Genomic DNA, 19,194 nt, shown 5'->3' on the forward strand with positions numbered 1-19,194 from the left:
CAAGACACCACTCTCACTAATGGCGCAAATACACACGGAAATCTGCTCGTGACGCGCTACGTGTCGAGCCAAGTTGAGTTGCGTTAACTTATCAAACGCAAAACACCTTTTTTCGCCTCTCCCCCGAAATCAGCCCTTCAGACGCCATCCCGTTCCACAAAAAAACACAAAAACAGCCCCCTGCCCCTCTCGGCTTGTTGCTGTGGTGACCTGCCTCGCCCATTGTCCCGCTGTAATCCGGTGTATTTTTGGCCCCCCCCCTAAAAGAAAAAGAGTGAGAAGTATGCATTTGCATGAACGGCAAGACGTGTGTGCGTGTGAGTGTGTGTGAGTGTGCGCGCGCGTGCGTGGAAGTGTGACAGTGTCATCGTCATGGCTGCAGAGGGAGGCGAGCTTGCATACATTTGTGGAAATACAGACAGACAGTGGGGCTCTCAGGCTCTGATCCAGTTGTCACAAACACTAAGCGCGCGCCTGTGCTGCTGTCGGCGAGCAGGACGGTCTGAAAATGAGCACCGCTTTAGGTTGTTGGCCTAATGGGTTGGAAGAAATTAACAGCGTGAAGCTCCTTCTGTCTTGTGTCTGGCTGGGCTTTCTCCATCTCTCTCTCTCTCTCTCTCTGTTGGCCTCTGACTCATGCCCCGCGCTATTGCCGTATTTCAGGTGCCGGTTAAGATTTAAACGCCTTAATTATCAGCCCGTGGATGCAGATTCCACGCGTGGCCCATCGCGGCCGTTCAGGTAGGCCGCTGCCGCTGACGAGCTTTCCTAAAATGGCAGTTTTGCGACCGTGTGCCGAATCAGTTCTCCTCGGCGATTACACGCGCTCACATCTTAGGACGACGCTCCCTCCGCAGGACGGAGGGACATTTGGACTATTCGGACACGTGAGGCCGGAGCATGTATCGCGGACAGCGGCGATCCCCACAGTGCGTTCCCGCCGGGCAGGAGGTATTTCTTGTTTATTATCTGAGCCTGGCTACAAGGTGCAGGTTTAGGATGTTCCAGCGGCCCAGTGTCCTGTTTATTTTTTTATGCCGTGGCTCCGCCTTGGAAGAAAAACACCGAATGCGCTATGCGTTTTAGGCAACTCCTTTGATTTTGCGCTGGGGTTTGTTTTCTTGCAGCAGTGCATCTCAAAGCAGAGTAACGTCGACCTTTCGGGCGTTTTTTGAGCCGGCCAAAGAGTCGGAGGTGTCTGTTTGTGCGGCTTTTTCTGACTGAACAGACCTGAGCTCCTGTCGGTGAATGTCTCCTGGCCAGTAAGACTGCTGCAAGCATGTTTGTTTGAGAAATACATCTAGATCCTGAGGTGGAGGCCCCCATAAGCCCCCTCAGCCAAGAACAGTCCTCTTCTATTTGGCGAAGGCTAAAAATAGAACTAATCGACATTGTTTTGAACCAGTCAGACCATTTCATAATTAGCATTTCAGATCCTTTGTTCGAATAGCCAGTTCTGCTAAAGCCAGGGAGGGAATCCTTGTTTTTATATCTCCTTATCCTGCCTCTCCACTCTGCATACCTGAAACTAGGCTACCTGACAAGGAAAACCAATTTAAACCCCAGCCTCCTGTCCAGCTTTTTCTTTTTTTTTTTTACCCCTGCAACAGTATGAGTGGATGCGTTAGAGTGTCGACAAAAGAAAGAAGCGGATAAGACGAGAAAAATGCAGCGCGGTCGTGGCAGACGGGGGGAATAAAGTTAGGACTTCGCTCACCCATGTGAGCTGGCCATTAGAAGGCTTGACTGAACACTTTGTCTGCTGGCCTGTTTAGAAAGAGATGGCCGGAGAGGCAGAGAGCGCAAAAGCAAAGAGGGAGATGTGAAGAGACAGCGGGGAGAAAAAAAAATGTGAATGCCACCTTTCATAATCTCTGAGAAAAGTTTAATGGACTTGTCAGCAAACACTTGTTCTTCAGACAATAGCCGTACGCTTCGATAGAAACGGAGTATTTTTGAAGCCGGCGCTCGAGAGGCTGTTAAGAATCTCGGCTGACCCTCGTTTCTGTACATCGGAGAAGGCAGAATTCAAGAATATAAAGGTAACTTTTCTACCATCAAGAATAAACGGTGAGCGGGCTGCTGCTTCACCAGTCTCAGACTCCCACGGCTATGCAATCAGATTGTTTTACAGCACCCTGGGAAGCGGCCATCGTGAGAGCAACTTTCTTATTGGATTTTGAGCGTATCCAGAGCTGGTGCACACGGTTGAGTAATTTACATGCCTGCACACCTTTACCTGAAGCATTTCTGTACATCAGAATACCATTATCTTTTTATTCGTTTATTTAATGTACCACAAAATACACAGCGCAGCCACAAAATCGAACGTTTCTTAGCCATCTTTTAGCGTACATGTTGCTAATGCAGATTGCAGAATTAGCTGTGGTAGCTATGCACTGATTATAATTTTTGCGGCTGTGCTCCTGCGTCTGATTTTTGTAAAGGTTTGACCAGTTATAGCTGACTTTGATTTCTCTTTAAGGGCTACAACTTAGGAAGAAATGGAAATAAGAACATATAAAAACAGCACTTGTTTTGGCAATAATCAGAGCTCGCACACGATTGACAGGATACGTTCCTGCAGATCTATACCTAAAGCACTTTAGTATTTTTCTACAACAGAATATATTTATTTTCATCCATGAGTAACAAACCCCAAAGTCTGGCATTTGTTAGCCATCTGCTTTTGAATGGATGTCGCTAATGCTAACTGCAAGGCTAGCTGTGCTTGAAATTAAAGGTGCATCGATCCAAATTCTATGGCGAATATCCAATGTTTGGGAACCTCTGACCTGCTGAACCAGTTTTAGCTGATTCTGATTTATGTTTACGAACTCTAATGTAAGAAAATAGAGCGAGATAATGTAGGAACGGCTGCACAAGTGATTGAATGGTTTACTTGCCTGCAGATATTTACCTGAAGCATATTAGCGTTGTTGCACATCAAATTACTCTCATTTTTTTAATGTATGTCTTTTACAAATAAACAGCACTGCCTACAATGAGTAGAAAATTAAAATTGGATTTAGCATATTACATTAGCAGTTAACCCAGTAAGGATGATTCTTTCTTTGTATTGTAGAGAAGAGAGATTGTTGGAGCCTTTAAAGGTCTGTTAACATTTCTAGATTCGGGAGGTGTGGTCTATGCTTGCAATGAACCCAAAGAAGAAAACATTAACACTATTTACGTAAGGATTAGCTTATTTAGCGCTAGTCGTATCAATTTGACAATTACCAGCATTGCATGTCATCTTGATGTTCTAAAGTTCTAGTTAAAAGCAGAAAAGGATGAAACAGCGTAATCTGCTGAGCCTTCTGGTATCTATTGAAAGTCTCGCTCTCTCTCACACAGTCTATAAGAACTGCAGACACTCCTCAACATTTTAGAAAACAGTTTTCTTTGAAAACAAACTCATTTAAACACCCTACCCGTACTGAAAACGTTAGCGAGAGCTTCCACACTGAAGAGCGTTTGTACCTGGTAGAGTCTTCACTGATTGAAAAAAAAAAATCTGATTTCTGAATTTCTGACAAAACTCACTCTACTCAAATGAATTTATACAACAGAGAAATATATATAAAAAAAACATTAGAAATAGATTAAAACTTCCAGGGATAGACCTGCCGATGAGTTCTACATGTTATACAGTCATAGCACATGATTAGCATGTTAGCATGGGGCTGTCTGCCTAGCGTCCCCACAGCTCTCTGCTGTGTCATTGAGTTTGGACAACCGGAAGGGCGGAAGACATGAGAGATGAGAGGAGGGGGGAGGATAAAACCTGAACGAAGGACAGAGATAGAGGTTGGGAGATTTGTATGTTCGTGTGTGTGTGTGTGTGTGTGTGTGTGTGTGTGTGCGTGCGATCAGGCTGTGCGTTGACAGAGAAGATAGCCAGGAAGGTTGTTGGAGCAACCTTGATCCTGTGCATGCTCATCCACCTGAAAGCAAGCGTGTCTTGTTTTTCACGTGAGATAAGTGTCTGAAATTGGACGGCTGGATCATCCAGAGGCCTCCGCCGCTCATGTTACACCGGTTTGAGTTTCACTTGATGTTGACAAATGGAAATAGCCGTGTGGTCATATGCCCGGCACGTGTCCGGGCTGCGCCACAGATTCAAAGACCTAAAAGGTGGATTCCCTCGGTTCTTTTGGCTTGTCTGTGTTCCTGCTTCTCATGCCACCGGAGCTGGAGCAGAAGCTGCAAAACTTTCCTGCCGGTGAAGGACAAGTGAGGGAGGGAGGAAAGCAGGAGGGTGGGGGGGAGGAGGAGGAGGAGGAGGAGGTGGAATATGAATAGGGCAGTGGAGTGAGTGCAAAAAGGAAAAGAGAGGAGGGAGAATACAAGAGGAGCGTGCTGACAAAGACCCTGAATCACTTTGTTTTCCATTTTAAAATTCAAAATCTTCCCTAACAGAATTTCCACCCTTCATCCCAACTTTATCCTCGACAGATTTTTGCGAAACCATTCCTTTATTTTTCTACTCCTTTCACATTCTGTCACTCGTTTTTTCTACCCCCTTTACCCTCGGTCGTATTCAATGAAATGAGTTGTGTGCTAGGAGGGAGGGATGGGTGAGGAGGGGGGGGGGGCAGGGGGAGAGGGTTGCAAGTTCTTCTAATTGAAATTCTTTACAGAGTCTCCATGGGAATAGTAAACTTTGCATGGAGGGAAAGAAAGACAGTGAGGACAAACAAACCATAGGGTGAAAAAAAAATGAGCTGAGAGAGCTGGACAGTTTATAAGAAGTGAAGTGAAGGAGAGAATAAGGAAGAGTTTTTTTTTTTTTTTTTTTTACCAACTCTTCCGTATTTAACTGGGATAAATAGTTTTTCTTTTTTTTTTTTGCAGCAGTTCTCCATTGTTTCCCCCCGTAGCAGACGCCTCCTTTGTCACCTGTCAGCCTGGTCCTTTGTCCCAGTCCACCCTCTCCATCTGTTTTCCCTTCTTACTCTAATGCTAAAGAGGGACAATGGCACACCATGCTGGGTAACGATGTGTGAGTGTTAATATGTCCAAGCTCATGTCTTCTCTGCTTTGTTTCCCTCAGGTCGACGATGCTATGCTCATGTTCGACAAAACGACCAACAGGCACAGAGGTAACAGCTAACACGCAAACATACACTTTATGTAAATATGCGTTGACGTCAAGAAACGGGTCCCAGGAAATGAAAGGAGAAGCAGCGTGATGGAGTCATTAGGTGAACCGCTGCAAAACGGGCTTCGTTTTTTCCTCCAATCACGTCGTTTTGTCTTCCCTCCGCGTTCGCCTCCCCTCCCGCTTCATTTATCTCCGTCCGCTCTGCGGGCGAGGGCAGGGCCCGCTGAGGGTCGCCATACAGAGTCAAGATGGCTACGGGCGATGATGTAACTTAACGAGACAAGCGAGAAGATGAAGGCGAAGGGGGGGCAGGAGTAAAAGAACAGCAGAGAAACTGATGATCATCTGGGATCAGTTTTTTTTAGGAAACCACACCCACTCTTCCCCCTTTCTCTATGATGCTTGTTTCTGATTGACAACCATGACATGCATGGGTCACCTCCCCAGTCTGCGCTTTGTGTTTGGATGATGAATGCAGAGCAAAATGTTGATTTGATTGCTTTTTTTTGTTTTTGTTAGAAGAGGAGCAGCCAATAATTTGCCTCTATATTGATCTCTGTTTGTCTCTGCTAGGTTTCGGCTTCGTCACTTTTGAGAACGAAGATGTGGTTGAGAAAGTTTGCGAAATCCATTTCCACGAGATCAACAACAAGATGGTATGCAACTGAGAGTTATTATCAGAAATAAAGTGTAGATAACATGACCTGATTGCTTTAATTTAAAACTGATAGGCAGTCCCTAAATATCTATATCTATCAAAAATACAGTTATGATTATGGTATATATAACATTACCATTTATCTTGATTTTCATTCATAGGCATAATTACTAATATATAATAAAGTCATGCTAAATTTCTGAGTACTTTTCAAGGGCTTATTGTGCAGAATATTGTACCCCTAACTTTTCTGCCTATATAAGCTTGTCAGTAGTTGCGTCAACCTTTTCCCATGCGCGTTTTGACATATTACATTGGAAGAGGTTGATGGAAACAACAAAATTCCAATTAACTCGCTAAATATCGCAAAAAAAAAAAGTTTTTACGCTCGCTTGAGGTGTTTTTTGGCTTTTTCGGAAAATGTAAATGCATTTAAGAGGAGATGGAAACACGTTAGTCGAATCAGTTCTGACGTAGCGAACGTTTACCTCACATGACTGATCAGCTGTTTCTGTTGCCGGAATGCTATCAGCTAATTATAAATGCTATCAGCTTAGTTAAAGCCATCAATCTGCAGCTAAAAAAAATATGTAGCTAAAAATAGCGTTACCTTATTTAGAGTGATCGGTGGAGCTTATTTTTTCCCCCCAGACGTTTATTTTCGAGCTAGAACTATTTCCAGAGAGCCAGATGTATCTCTGCTTTAAGCGAAGGGGAAATAATAGTAGCCTTATTTCAGCCTGCTGACCAGCAGAGTGCAGCAACAGCTTCTTATTTAAAGACTTTAATCTAACTGCTTAAAAGCCTTGGTATACAGGTAACTGGTGCATGCCTACATAAAAAAAGTCATACTTATAAACTTGTGAATGTGCAGATGCTTTTAAGTAGCTTTCAGATTAATTTAGTGTCCCCATTCGTTTTTTACTTTGGTTTAGGTGGAGTGCAAGAAAGCCCAGCCCAAAGAAGTGATGACGCCGACAGGCTCCGCCAGGGGCCGCTCCAGAGTGATGCCTTATGGGATGGACACCTTCATGCTGGGCATTGGCATGTTGGGTAAGATCCAAAACTAAAAATGCAGAAATTAACAAATGTAACCTGACACAAGTGAAGAGTTTTTAAAGTGGAGTGTGGAAGCTTTGAAAATGGCTACATTTCTTGTAGATATTTACCTCAAAAAAGTTAAATCTGCAAGTATTCTGGAGTAGTTCTTATAATCTGAATGTATTTGAAAGTTAAGTTAAACATGAAAGCAACTAGAGGTTGAACAATACCTGCATGACATTAAATGACACAATGTTTTAGCAAGATGGATGGTAAAAATCCCCGTTTTTTATTATCGTTTTAAATGTTTTCAAGGTTTCATAAATCACAAACTGTCCTAAACCATTTATAATCATCTTGAATAATTCAGTCTTGGTTTGACTTGTTGATATGTTGTTATTATATTAAGATTTTAATTGTGATTTTATGTTTGGTGCCCCTAATCCCAAAAATGAATTGAAAAACTGCTTTTTAAATGCTGATGGAAAGCGCTGAAGCAGATGCTAACTTCAGCATTAGGTGTGGGTGATGGTTAGCCAGTATTTTTATGCCGTTTACAAATAGTTTCTATGTTGGCTGTGCCTCTTTATTTTAGGCTTGGTACTAGACATGATTAAATCAGTCCAAGCTCAGAATAAAATGCTGAAAGGGCCTTTTTAGCGATGACTGGAAGTTCTGAAGTGGATGTCAAGTTTAGCATCTTCAGCGGCCAGGCTCAGTATCTTGTCTGGCAATTATTAACAAGTGATAGTCACATACAGTCCAGGCTCATCAAAAACTGTGAAATAGCACTATAATATAATGCTGATAGAAAACTTTATATTAAATGCCCACGTTAGCGCTGTAGCGACTCGTTGATTAGGTTGTCGCTGTGTTCTCACTGCGCTTACAAAGTTTGTCTTCTCTGTCACTCTGTATTTTATTTGAACTAGAGATGATCCAATGCGCTACAGACGACTTTAAAAAATGGTGCAAAAAATTTCTTATTTCAACACCGATAGGAAATTTCAAAGATGCCAACTGTAGCACTTTTAGAAACTTTAAAGTTGTGCTGCCACACAAATCATTTAGAAGTGGTAGAGCTTCTTCAGTGCTGATAGGACATAGTGTTTGTCAGCTAACCTGACAAGAAGTCTGTTTTATTTTCCGTATTTGTCGGACCATAAGGCGCACCGGGTCATAAGCCGCATCGCATATTCTTCCCAAGTGTGTAATATCACTCTGCTCCTCTGGTAGGGTGACCAGACGTCCCTGATTTCCTGGGACAGACCACGTTTCGGATGATCTGTCCACGACAAAAGCTGTCCCCGGAAATCTCCCCGATTTCAGCGTATCATGATGAAGTAAAAAAGTTTAGCGCAACAAGGGGTATTTATCCGGTAAATATTAACAACATCAGAGACGTCCCCAGTTCTCATTAGAGAAAATCTGGTCACCTTGCATTGTACCCCATAAAATCATTAAGCACAAGTACGCTAATTATGTATAAGGCGCACCATCGATTTTTAAGAAAATTTAAGGATTTTAAGTGCTCCTTATAGTTCGAAAAATACAGTAATTTGATTAATCTTATCTTTTAGTCATATTTCAACATAAAAGGATAACTCAAGAACCACTTCTTTTCTTACTTCAGAGTAAGAGTCTCAAAGATATAAAAAGACGGGTTGTTATTTCACAGGACAAAGCCCCATCTTGTTGCACTTCCTCAACTCCAATGTCTTTAAAACACCAATCAAAGCAAAAGGTACACTGAAGCATTGTTTAGTCTTATATAGTCTATAACAGCACATTAAAGTAAGACGTGAAGATAATTTACTATAAACAAAATCAGTAAACCATCCAGTTTGTCTTGACTCCATTCCTTCCCTTTGGTGTTCCTGATGTCTCATCTATGATGTATGTCAGAGAAGCCATAGAGGGCGTTTGTTGGAGGAAAATAGGGTTTGAAGATATTTTCATTGAGAAAAGCAAGCGCTCCTTCCTGAGTGGTTGGATTACTCCCCCTACTGGCCATTTGTGAGGATTTTGGAATCCGTAAGAAAAGCAGTAAATATGTAGGTGTAATGTTTTCTCGCTGATTGGTCTTTTAAGACCATGGGTACTTAAGTGACACACAAAGCTGTCTGCCATCAATACATTTTTCAATTTATCTGGAGGTTCGCATTGAATTCAAAATATTTAAAGGACAAGATGCATAATTGAGAAAAGGTTGACAGAGGGCTAATTTATGCATTTGTTGTTTGGATCACTATGTAAGCCATTAATAATGGTGCTTTCTATAAGGTCATCAATCCTATGAAATTAATAACATTTTAGTGAAACACTTTTATGTTAAGTTGTCTGCTGTAAACCTTAATGATACATGAGAGATTGAGCAAGCAGATCATCCTCTCTGCCTTTTATTTCAGCACTTTGAATCGTCCTGTTACTGAAAAGTGCTTTATAAATAAACTTGCCTTGCTTTTTACAGGCTACCCAGGTTTTCAGACTACTACCTACACCAGCCGCAGTTACTCTGGAATAGCACCCGGATACACCTACCAGTTCCCAGGTACGCTCGCTTTATATGTCTAAGACGCTCTGTTTTGACTGGAAGGTTTTCTAAAAGCTCACAGCATACTTTGACGAACAACAGCAGCCATGTTTTCCTCTCTGACGTTTGTGTGAACATACATTCCAGACCAGACTGACTTAAATGTGATTTTTTTTCCTTTTCTGTTTGTTAGTCCGATGCTTCCCTTTATTCTTTCTAAACTTAAACATGAGAGGTTAATGTCGTCCCTAAAATGTTTAAATCTGTTTGCTTCTTTCCTCTTTGATGATTCTGTTTATTTGATCTGATTATGTAACCCCTTTTCATTTAGACCGCATGGCTCCTCCTTTTCCTTTTGCTCCTGATTTCCTGCCGCCCTTAAAGGAGTTTTTCCTTTCCTTTTCTTTTTAACTTTCTGTACTTGTGCCTTCATCTAACTGTTTCGTGTGTCTGTGGCTTTGTAGTTTGGCTTGCGGACGGTGACAGTATTTACAAAGTGCTTTCTTCTGACCTTCTCTGTTTCTAGAGTTCCACTTAGAGCGGACCCCCCTTCTGACATCGTCCCACCCCCCTGAGCTGACAGGTCAGTGGCTCCTTTCTCTTCTAAAGGCCAAAGGACCGGGAAAAAACAACATTTAGTACGAAAACGTCGAACCAGACACTTTGCACTTAAAATCTATGTTGCCATATAGGGATTAAGAACATCACAGAATCATTGCTAGTAGTAAAAGGTAGTGCTGACTTTACAGGTCAGTGGTTGTAAACAGAAACGCACCAATCAGAGATTTGTGGCCACTTTCTGATTGGCTGTTTTTGGAAAGTGTTGAACTGCAGGTACCGATTTAACCAGATTCTGATTTCTCATCTGTAACCATAACTAGCAGTTTTCACAGTATGTCTTTCAAGTCACCTCCATTAATTATTTATTTTAGAAGCAGGGGTTGATGTCACACTGTGTGTGTGTTAGTGAGGGAAAGAGTAGGTGCTTTAAAACAGGTGTCCTACTTTAAAACAGGGACAAAATGATCTGGAATTTACATTTTTAACAGTCTGAAGCGCTAGGCTACTAGCATGATCAAGGTGTTAGCATTAATAACCATTATCATCAGTCTCCATATTTCCTGGAGCCATGGTTCTCAATCTGTGGTACAAGTAACATTAGTAGCACTTGTGCTGGCGTTAATGGTACTTCGAAGGTAAACTAATAATGTATTTCTAAGAATTCTGCACTTTCAAACACTGTTTAATTAATATAGAACTGTTTTTTAAAGATTATATGAGATACAAATAAGTGTAAATTAAAAAGTCTTCATATTACAAAGTTTTATATGTTAGCCAACCATATTGGTTTTAGGCTTGGGGCTGGCGAGAAACCTCTAGTTCTGGGGACCTTTTTGTGTTTTGATCCAATTCCAGTGAAAATGTAACACTTAATTACAACCAAGCAGTGTCAGTGTTTTAGCACAACAGACAGAGGTTAAAAGCTCAAAATAACAAAGATATTCAACTCTTCTGGGATGTCCTGAGGTCATCCGGCCATGGTGGGCCATTTACAAACAAATACAAACAACCAAATGTATATATATATATATATATATATATATACCTCAAAGCATCTGTTCAAGGAGGGAACTTTTGCCAGGCACAGTAGTTGATTGGTCGATCAAATGAGGTCAGTGGGCCAAACTCAATATTAGCTAACGAGCGTTTTGGAACTTGTTTTCAGTCGTTGTTGACTTGTATCCGCCTCCCAGTTTCTATGATGAAGATGGAACAACCTTAAAGGGGAGGGTGGGGGTAATGAACTGAGTAATTAATTATAAATAATAATGAATGTAGGTGGAGTTAGTAAGAGAATAACGGGTAAAAACTACCTTGATATGATTACGGGGTTGCAGGGACGTGTCTCTGTGGCACAAAAGGGGCAGGATCAGAGTAACTTTCTGTCCGGTTAATGCAACAGAGCTGTGTTTGTGAACAGAACAGCTTCTATTGTCTCTTATACCTAAAAGGAATTGATATCTTACATAAAGGACTTGTAAGTGAAATGTTTGCCCTCTCCTGACACAGCAGAACAGTGGTCACCCTTAGGTTTAGGTATTTTATACTCATGACCCAGATCTGCAAGCATCTCTTTGCAGCTGTCCTTTTTAAACCTTTAGGTTAAAAACTCCTCGTTCGGACATATGACTCCTGGCGCTTTTCTTATCCGGCGAACCCAGGGCCAGATGCTTCTGGACGTAGTGTCCTGGGTGCATTTTTTTTTTTACCCCCGGGCCGCAGTTGGATTGAAATGCCGTGACAGATGTGTGAGCAGATGTAGAATCAGCCACACTGAGCTGTAGATTATTGCTTTATGATCTGATATTAGAGTGATCCACAATGAGACGTTTGTGCTATAACGTGGTTCGTTGTGTAATCCTTTAGCCATTCCCCTCACTGCGTATGGACCAATGGCAGCGGCGGCAGCGGCAGCAGTAGTCAGAGGTATGTCTGTGACGCCGTGTGTGCGTGTTTTATATTTGTATGCTTGCTTTGGATAGAATGTTTGCACAAAGCCCTGCTAGAACAAATACAGGCATATTTTTAGAAGCGTGCGTGCGCGAAGCCCTCTGGTGTCCACGCTCGACTCTTCTCTCCTGCCTCTCAGGCTCCACCCCGTCGCGCACAGCTGGCTTCCTGGGTACCAGCAGCCCCGGACCAATGGCCGACCTCTACGCCGCGGCCAACCAAGACTCAGGAGTCAGCACCTACATCAGTGCCGCCAGCCCCGCCCCCAGCACAGGGTTCGGTCACGGTCTAGGGGTAGGTCACCCTCGCTATGTTCCAAAAACAGGCAGGGCTGCCCATATGTACGCACAAAGAGCGCATTCATCCTTGTCCCTGTGTCCTCAGGGTCCGCTGATTGCCACTGCATTTACTAACGGCTACCACTGAGGAGGCTCGCGTCACGGAGGATCGGAGGTTCTCCTCCTCTGTCTGCTGTTGTGCTAATCAGAACGCTGGCTGCCCTTTGACGGCACAACCTGATTGGCTGGTCACGGGTCTCTGGCGGGCTCTCCTGGCACCGCGTGGCTCCACCCACCGACTGAAGATCTTTTTAAAACCAGAACTCTTGTTTTGCTGTACTAATCTCACTTCACCATAACGTCCCCGGTTCTTCTCTCTCTCTCTCTCTCTCTCTCTCTCTCTCTCTCTCTCTCTCTCTCTCTCTCTCTCTCTCTCTTTTGTCCTCATGTAGTACAACAACTAGTCCCCCACCCACCCCACCATCCTTCCTCAGTTATCCGTTTCTTTCCTCTGTCGAAGCCGAGAGGAGAAAACTGCAAAAAAAATGTTTGAGAAGCTGTTGGAGTAGGACAAAGAGGAACTGTTTTGATTTATTTTTATGTTTTTTTTTCAAATGATTTTATTATAATGTGATGTGTTATTTTATCATGAAATCTTTCAGAGCTGTTACTGATGTGGTTAAGAAAAAAAAAAGAAAGAAAAGAAAACGTGAGACGGGGGCATTTTTAACAAAAGAGAACAAACACAACAAAAAGTCCTTTTTTTACGCTGCAACTGTCACTGAAAACACAGATGAAAAAAAAAACAAAACAAACGAAACAAAAATGTATATTTTGGTAGTCTTTAAAAACAACAAAAAAAACCTTTGTAATATTGTTATTAATATTGACATAATAATGATAATCTGTAAGGTATTTTATTCTGTAATTGGTTTTAAAGCAATGTTTTTATGTCTTCCTGTAAGATATTGTACATAGAGGCGGGGTGGGACGGAGGGGATTCTCATTGGTTGATTTTGACTGGATGTCATATGCTACTGTCTGCGAGCATCTCACTACTTTAACAGTATGCATATGGTTAACTGTGCACACTGTGGGCCAGTCCGCTCTAGTGTCTCGTCAGTGCATTGCTGAAATGAGCATTTTTAGGAGTTTGTCTGTGATATTTGCCTGTTAATCGACCAAATTATCTCTTTTTTTTTTGCTTTACTTCCACAACAGTGTCAAGTTTGACTCTTGCATGATCACGCAACTTAAGTTAAACACAGCAGACTTAACAATTACCTTAAAGCAGGAGGCGAGCCAGTGCAGGGCTGTTTTCAGGATCTTATCTGGCCTGTTTTTTCTTTTAATAACAAATTCCTCCCATTTTTGACTAAACCTCTTGGAAAAAAAGTGCAGGAATGACTCCTGCATCTTTATGCGACCACATACATACAGTGTAGGTAAGGATGAATAATAACCATAAAGCAGGAGAATATGTGCCGCAGCGGTCTGCTGTCAAGTACATTTTTAGGACCTTATCTGGCAATATTGCCCCTTTTAATCAATGAAGTCATCCCCTTTTTATTGCTTCGCTCGTTCAAAAATGCATTTTCTGGAGACACATCTCGGATAAACACAATCGATTCATGGAGGAGTAACAGTCTGTTCAGACGCGTTGCAGGCGTCTGCTATTCAGTACATTGTCAGGAGTTTGTTAGCCAGATTCGCAAAGCTGATTAACAAAGTCGTCCCTTTTTTGCTTTACTTCCCTAAAAAAGCAAGTTTAACAATTGCATCTTCATGCCATGTTTCAGATAAACACCATGGACTTAAATAACCTTAAAGCAGGAGAAGATGAACTGCGCCGCTGTCCTCTCAAGTACATTTTCAGGAATTTTTCCGGTATATTTGCCCCGTTAACTAATAAGGTCATCCTTTTTTTTTTTTTTCGTTTTGCTTTTTCAAAAACGCAGGTCTGACAATTGTATCTCCGGGCTACCTGTTACAGCTGAACACAACGGACTTATGGAAGAATAACAACCTTAAAGCAGGAGAAATTAGGGGTTGGGGGGGGTTTTGGCTTGACTTCCTCTTTTTTGAAAATATGATATATATATATTTTTTGAGCGGTTCTCTTAATGTTTCTGTTTTATTGCTCTCTTATTAAAATATCTTTTATGCGGTGTTGTCCACCGTGAAGACAAATGAAGGACATTCTCAGAGAACGCAGTTGTGAAAAACGTAAAAAAACGAAAAAAAAAAAAAACACCTCACGATCCTGTTCTGTCCTCTTATCACTGTTTGAAGGTGCATGTGGTTGCGTCTGAGCGTGTGTGAGTTCGTGTTTGTGCGCATACATCCAGAGTGTAATATGGAACTACTTCTGGTAGCGGAGGAGCATTATGATTGCCTTTTTTCTTTGGTACTGGGGAAAAAAAAAAAAAAAACAAGAAAAAAAAAAAAGATGGTCCTGTTCCATTTTGGCTCCCCGGCAATTCTCGCCTGACCTTCTCCTAAATCTGTGCTTCTCTGGAAGCAACGCAATATTTCTTAATGTAATGTTGCTGCTCCACATGGAGGTGAACAGGCGGGAGACCAGAAAATGGAACAGGGTCACGTTCCCAGCCGGTTCTGACACGGGAGCTCGGCGCAAGAAGTTTCTGGCGGGAAGGCCGGACCAGGTTTGCCAGAACCTGTTCGGCCTCCTTTTTTTCTGGCAGGGAACGCTTTCCTGATGCAGCCGGCAGCTCCTCTATCAGACAGGCTGGGACACGGTTTAGAATAAACAAATGAATCGAAAACTACTGCTGGACACCAACACTGTAACTTTTTAAACGTACAACAAAGCAATAAGTTATTTTTTACCTTACAAATGAGAATACTATTATTGGTAATAGCAGACAAGAAGTGGAAAATTCTGCGGCATTAAGACTTATTTTCTGGAAAAAAGTGAACTCTATTTTTCTGTTTTTAAGATGTTTCCCCCCCCTCCCCTTGTATATTGCTTTTAAAGATGCCTTTTTGTTTTGGTGATGTATGGAGAAGGGCCAATTGTTGGAGTGGAGCTCTGTGTGAGCTCATGTAAAGATACTGACTGTCCCTCGCCAAGCTTTCCTTTTTTATTTTTGTTTTCTGACAATTTCAATTTGAAGTTCCTAATAAATTATTCTAAAGCAATTTGGAACGGTGTTTTTGATCACTGACTGTGCTCTGTATCGGTCTGTCGATTTGGGCATCGCAGTCTTGTAAGGTGTTTCAAATTCAACAACTTGAACGAAGAAGAACTGCATTTTTTTTCCTCCATGCACATGAAATGTCCTGCATATTTACCGGCTCTTTTGATCGCAATGTTGAAAAGCCTTTAAATAAGTTAATGTTAAACTGAGGTTTAAACAGGGTTTCTAGATCACACCAAACCAATTCCTGGCCACCACTAAGTATGGCGGGGGGCCAGTGATGCTGCGGGCCTCTTTCTCCTCCAATTATGACCAAAAAACACACAAAGAAACATGCTCATTCTAAGCAATGACATTTTAATAAGAATCTGACGTATTCTGAAACAAAAACGGATAAAAGCATAAACATTTCTAAATACTGGAATTTCTGCATGTTAAATAAATGTGCATAAAATCAAAGCAGAAATGTACAGAAAATGAAAGCAAATGTACAGAAAATTTTGGTATGCAATTTTTTTTTCTACTGCAGCAAAATCTACTTTTAGAAGTTTTGTTTTTTTTACACATTGCCATGGGCTGGTGTTGGGGTGGGGGGGGGGATCGAAGGTGCATTAAATGCATGTAGAAAACAACGTGCACATTCATTTACTTTAAGAAGAAAAACATTGGTGGATACACCACATTGGGTGCAGCTTGTGGCGGCACAGAATGACAGGGCTAGCTGTCGGTGGTGTGAGGTGCCAGAGCAGCAGCGGTAAACAGCCCGATCCCCCACACTTGCAGTCAGGCGCTGGACAGAGGCCAGCAGGGTCACGGATCCCCTTCTACCTCTCTCTCCTTTTACCCTCTCTGCCTACGAACAGAAGAACCAACTGAGGCGAAAAGGAATAACAACCAGAGAACAGCATCAGACTCACTCAGCTGACATCGGTTTCCGGATACGTTTTTGACTCCAATTAGATTTCATTTTTTTTTTACTTCTCCCTTTACAGCATTTTTGTGCTTTTAAATCAGCTTTATTTGAGCCTATTATAGGGGTTTTCATACCATGCATGTTTTGGACAGTCAGTATGCTTGATTCAAAAATGAAAAGCTCCTTAAGTGGGAGCAGATTTTTGGACAGTGGCTCTTTAGAAGAGCAGGAGCCTCCACCTCCCCTCCAGAGTTACCTTTGTCTGACCATGTTGGTGTGCTTCTGTCCGGCATATCCCGTCAACATAGTGGGCCTGGTCTTCTCCGTCATGGTACGTATGAACCACGCAGACTAACAAGGCTGGATTTTAACAACGTGTTTCATACAGTGACTCTAAGCTTGAAAAAATTAAACAGTATATCAGAGGAGGGGAAAAAAGAGAAACACGCTGAAGGAAAGGCTGTTTTTGAAACGGAGTGGTGAAACCGCTCTCTGACCTGTAAGTGCATGTGTTTGGACCCTGAGATGTAACACAGTCACCCAAACACCTGCTCCGCCTGTCAAACAACTGTATCCTCTATTTTTAGCCTCTGTTTGCCAAAACATTTTATTGACAGCATAATTTCAGTCTGCCGAAGTACGCCGCCTTGCAAAAATACTGATAGCACTGTAACTATTCAAGTTTGCCACTTATTGTTTTGTTTTTGCAGCAGACCAACACTAGGTAATGTCATACATGTCATCATAGTTTTTTTTTTTAACAAATAAGAATCTGATCCCTCTGTATAAAGTCCTGTTTACTCAGATACCTTCTATCCATCCATCGTCTATACCCACCTGTCCTTGCTGGGTCCTGGGGTGTTTGGTGCATATCTGTAGCCGTCATTGGGCAAGAGGCCACCATAAGATCACAGGGCAATGCAGACACAGGACAAACAATCATACACGTTCATGCCTAAGGGGCACATCCACGTATTGATTTCTTCTAAACATTTACTCAGTGCCTGAACTGGTTCATAGTCACCTGGTGACATGGTGATGTAGAGCTGTGTGTCGTCTGCATAGTTATGGTAGCTGATGTTGTTGTTTTTTATAATCTGGGCAAGAGGGAGCATGTAGATATTGAAAAGGAGGGGACCTAGAATGGACCCTTGGGGAACCCCGCAATTTTAGAGAGACCAATGTGTGAGACTGTGGGAGGAAGCCAGAGTACCTGGAGAGAACCCACACATGTACAGGGAGAACATGCGCTCTGGTCAGGTGAGACCAATAATGAACTTTCTGGTGTGAGGTAAAAAAACAAACAAACAAAAAAAACACTCCACAGTGAAAAGTGATGGTGGCATCATGATTGTTGTAGGGATAGTTATCTTTCACAGACAGAAGAGCTGGTCAGAGCTGATGGATAGAGTTAAATACAGGGTAGTTTAGGAAGACAACCTATTGAAAAAGACCTGAGACTTGGGAGGAGGTTCAGCAGGACAACACTAAACATAGAGCTAGAGCTCCAATGGAAAGGTTTAGATCAAAACATATTCATGTGTCATAATGCCCAAAAGTCCAGACCTAAATCTAACTGAGAATCTGTGCCCAACCTTAAAGCTGATGCCGACAGATGCTCTCCTTCAAGTCTGGCCGACCGAGAGCTACTGTGCAAAGACGAATGGGCAAACGCTTCAGTTTCTAGATGTGCACAGCTGGGTCAGGTGTACCCCACGAAAGACTCGCAGCTGTAACTTAATGAAAGATGGCTATACTGAGCATTGTCTCTGGAGAGTTGAACACCTACATACTTGGAATTTCATTAGCGAAACATCCTGAAAAGCAAATATCCTTTCCATGAAATCCCAGTGGAAACTTTTACACTATGTGGTGGAAATGTGACAAAATTGGAAAAGTTTAAGTAGGATTACGTTTTACTATAACGAGTCAGAATAAAATGACCAACATTTTAAAGGGTCACTTTATCAATTAAAGATGAGCACATATAGGGCCAGAAAACAGCAGCAATGGTATGATTACGGTCCCAGATTCTGATCTATTTCTACCTTTTCTTTCCCAGTCTAGAAACAGTTATTATCGTGGTGACTATGACGGTTCCAGGAGACTGGGCAGGAACGCCTTGTACGTCTCCGTTGCTTCAGTCGTCATCGGCCTTCTCGTCATCGCCATCACCTGCATTGTTCAGTTCTCCACAGTGAGTCAGACAGCTCGGCTCGTTCACTACGACACAACATCTCGTTCTCATCCGACTGTGACAACAAAATGTTGCAACATGTCGGAGTTACAAGCAGCATGTCGGTGGTTTGGGACTCATTGAACCTATAATATGCCTCCACCATGTCTTTCAAAGAGTTTCTTTGATGTTTGAGGCTGTGTTTTATTGTACGCTTCTGTGTCTTTCAGGTGGATCATTAGCACCGTGAGGAAGGGAGAATAAAGAACAGAAACCTCTGGATGATTTTATCTGGACTGGAATATACTACTTATTCACCCTCGTTGACAGGATATGACTCATTCTCACTGCTTTCTACAACTCAGTTTTTGAACCTTTCCTCTTTTCATATGGACAATCAATAAAAAATGTAGTCTATTTCTACAATAGAGAACACGCATTTGTATAGAAATGTAGTACTCTAAAGCAACAGAAATCAATGGATTTTAGTTTCAATGAAACCAAGACAGTGGTGTATATTTCCTGTGTTTTTTTTATCCACAGACTGATGATAATGTTCTTTGCTATAGGTAATTTCTTGTAGCCATTCCTGGACTTTAATAGATCAAGCCTTACCCAAAATAAATGTTCTCTTGTTTTTCCCATTCAGTAGAGGGACTTTAGACCCCATAGAACTAGAAAGTAATGTATTACTTAATTATCGGTAACCAGACACTCTGATCATGTCAGAAAAGGGCAGTATCATTTTCCAAAAATAATTCAGTTACATTTATTTGATTGGAATCAAATAAATTCCAATTGAGGTGCCAAGAATTA

General features: G+C 42.0%; 2 protein-coding genes across 2 annotated transcripts in view; both read left to right on the plus strand.

Annotated features, from left to right (window-relative positions):
- LOC105931871 (RNA-binding protein Musashi homolog 1) overlaps positions 1–15,290 on the plus strand; it is a 34,215-nt gene extending 18,925 nt beyond the window's left edge. The window contains exons 7-14 of the mRNA XM_012870754.3: positions 5,057–5,105; positions 5,681–5,763; positions 6,701–6,818; positions 9,277–9,357; positions 9,866–9,922; positions 11,767–11,826; positions 11,990–12,144; positions 12,235–15,290. Coding sequence (XP_012726208.2) covers positions 5,057–5,105; positions 5,681–5,763; positions 6,701–6,818; positions 9,277–9,357; positions 9,866–9,922; positions 11,767–11,826; positions 11,990–12,144; positions 12,235–12,276 — 645 coding nt within the window. The 3' untranslated portion in view covers positions 12,277–15,290. The remainder of the gene's footprint in view (positions 1–5,056; positions 5,106–5,680; positions 5,764–6,700; positions 6,819–9,276; positions 9,358–9,865; positions 9,923–11,766; positions 11,827–11,989; positions 12,145–12,234) is intronic.
- Positions 15,291–15,968: 678 nt separating this feature from the next.
- LOC105931864 (transmembrane protein 233) lies at positions 15,969–18,811 on the plus strand. The gene is made up of 3 exons (XM_012870746.3): positions 15,969–16,533; positions 18,265–18,399; positions 18,609–18,811. Exons 1-3 carry the CDS (start codon positions 16,342–16,344, stop codon positions 18,618–18,620), a joined length of 339 nt encoding a protein of 112 aa, XP_012726200.2. The 5' UTR covers positions 15,969–16,341; the 3' UTR covers positions 18,621–18,811.
- The last annotated feature ends 383 nt before the right edge of the window (positions 18,812–19,194 follow it).

This window comes from Fundulus heteroclitus, chromosome 20, assembly GCF_011125445.2.
Source record: "Fundulus heteroclitus isolate FHET01 chromosome 20, MU-UCD_Fhet_4.1, whole genome shotgun sequence".
Lineage (NCBI taxonomy): Eukaryota > Metazoa > Chordata > Actinopteri > Cyprinodontiformes > Fundulidae > Fundulus > Fundulus heteroclitus.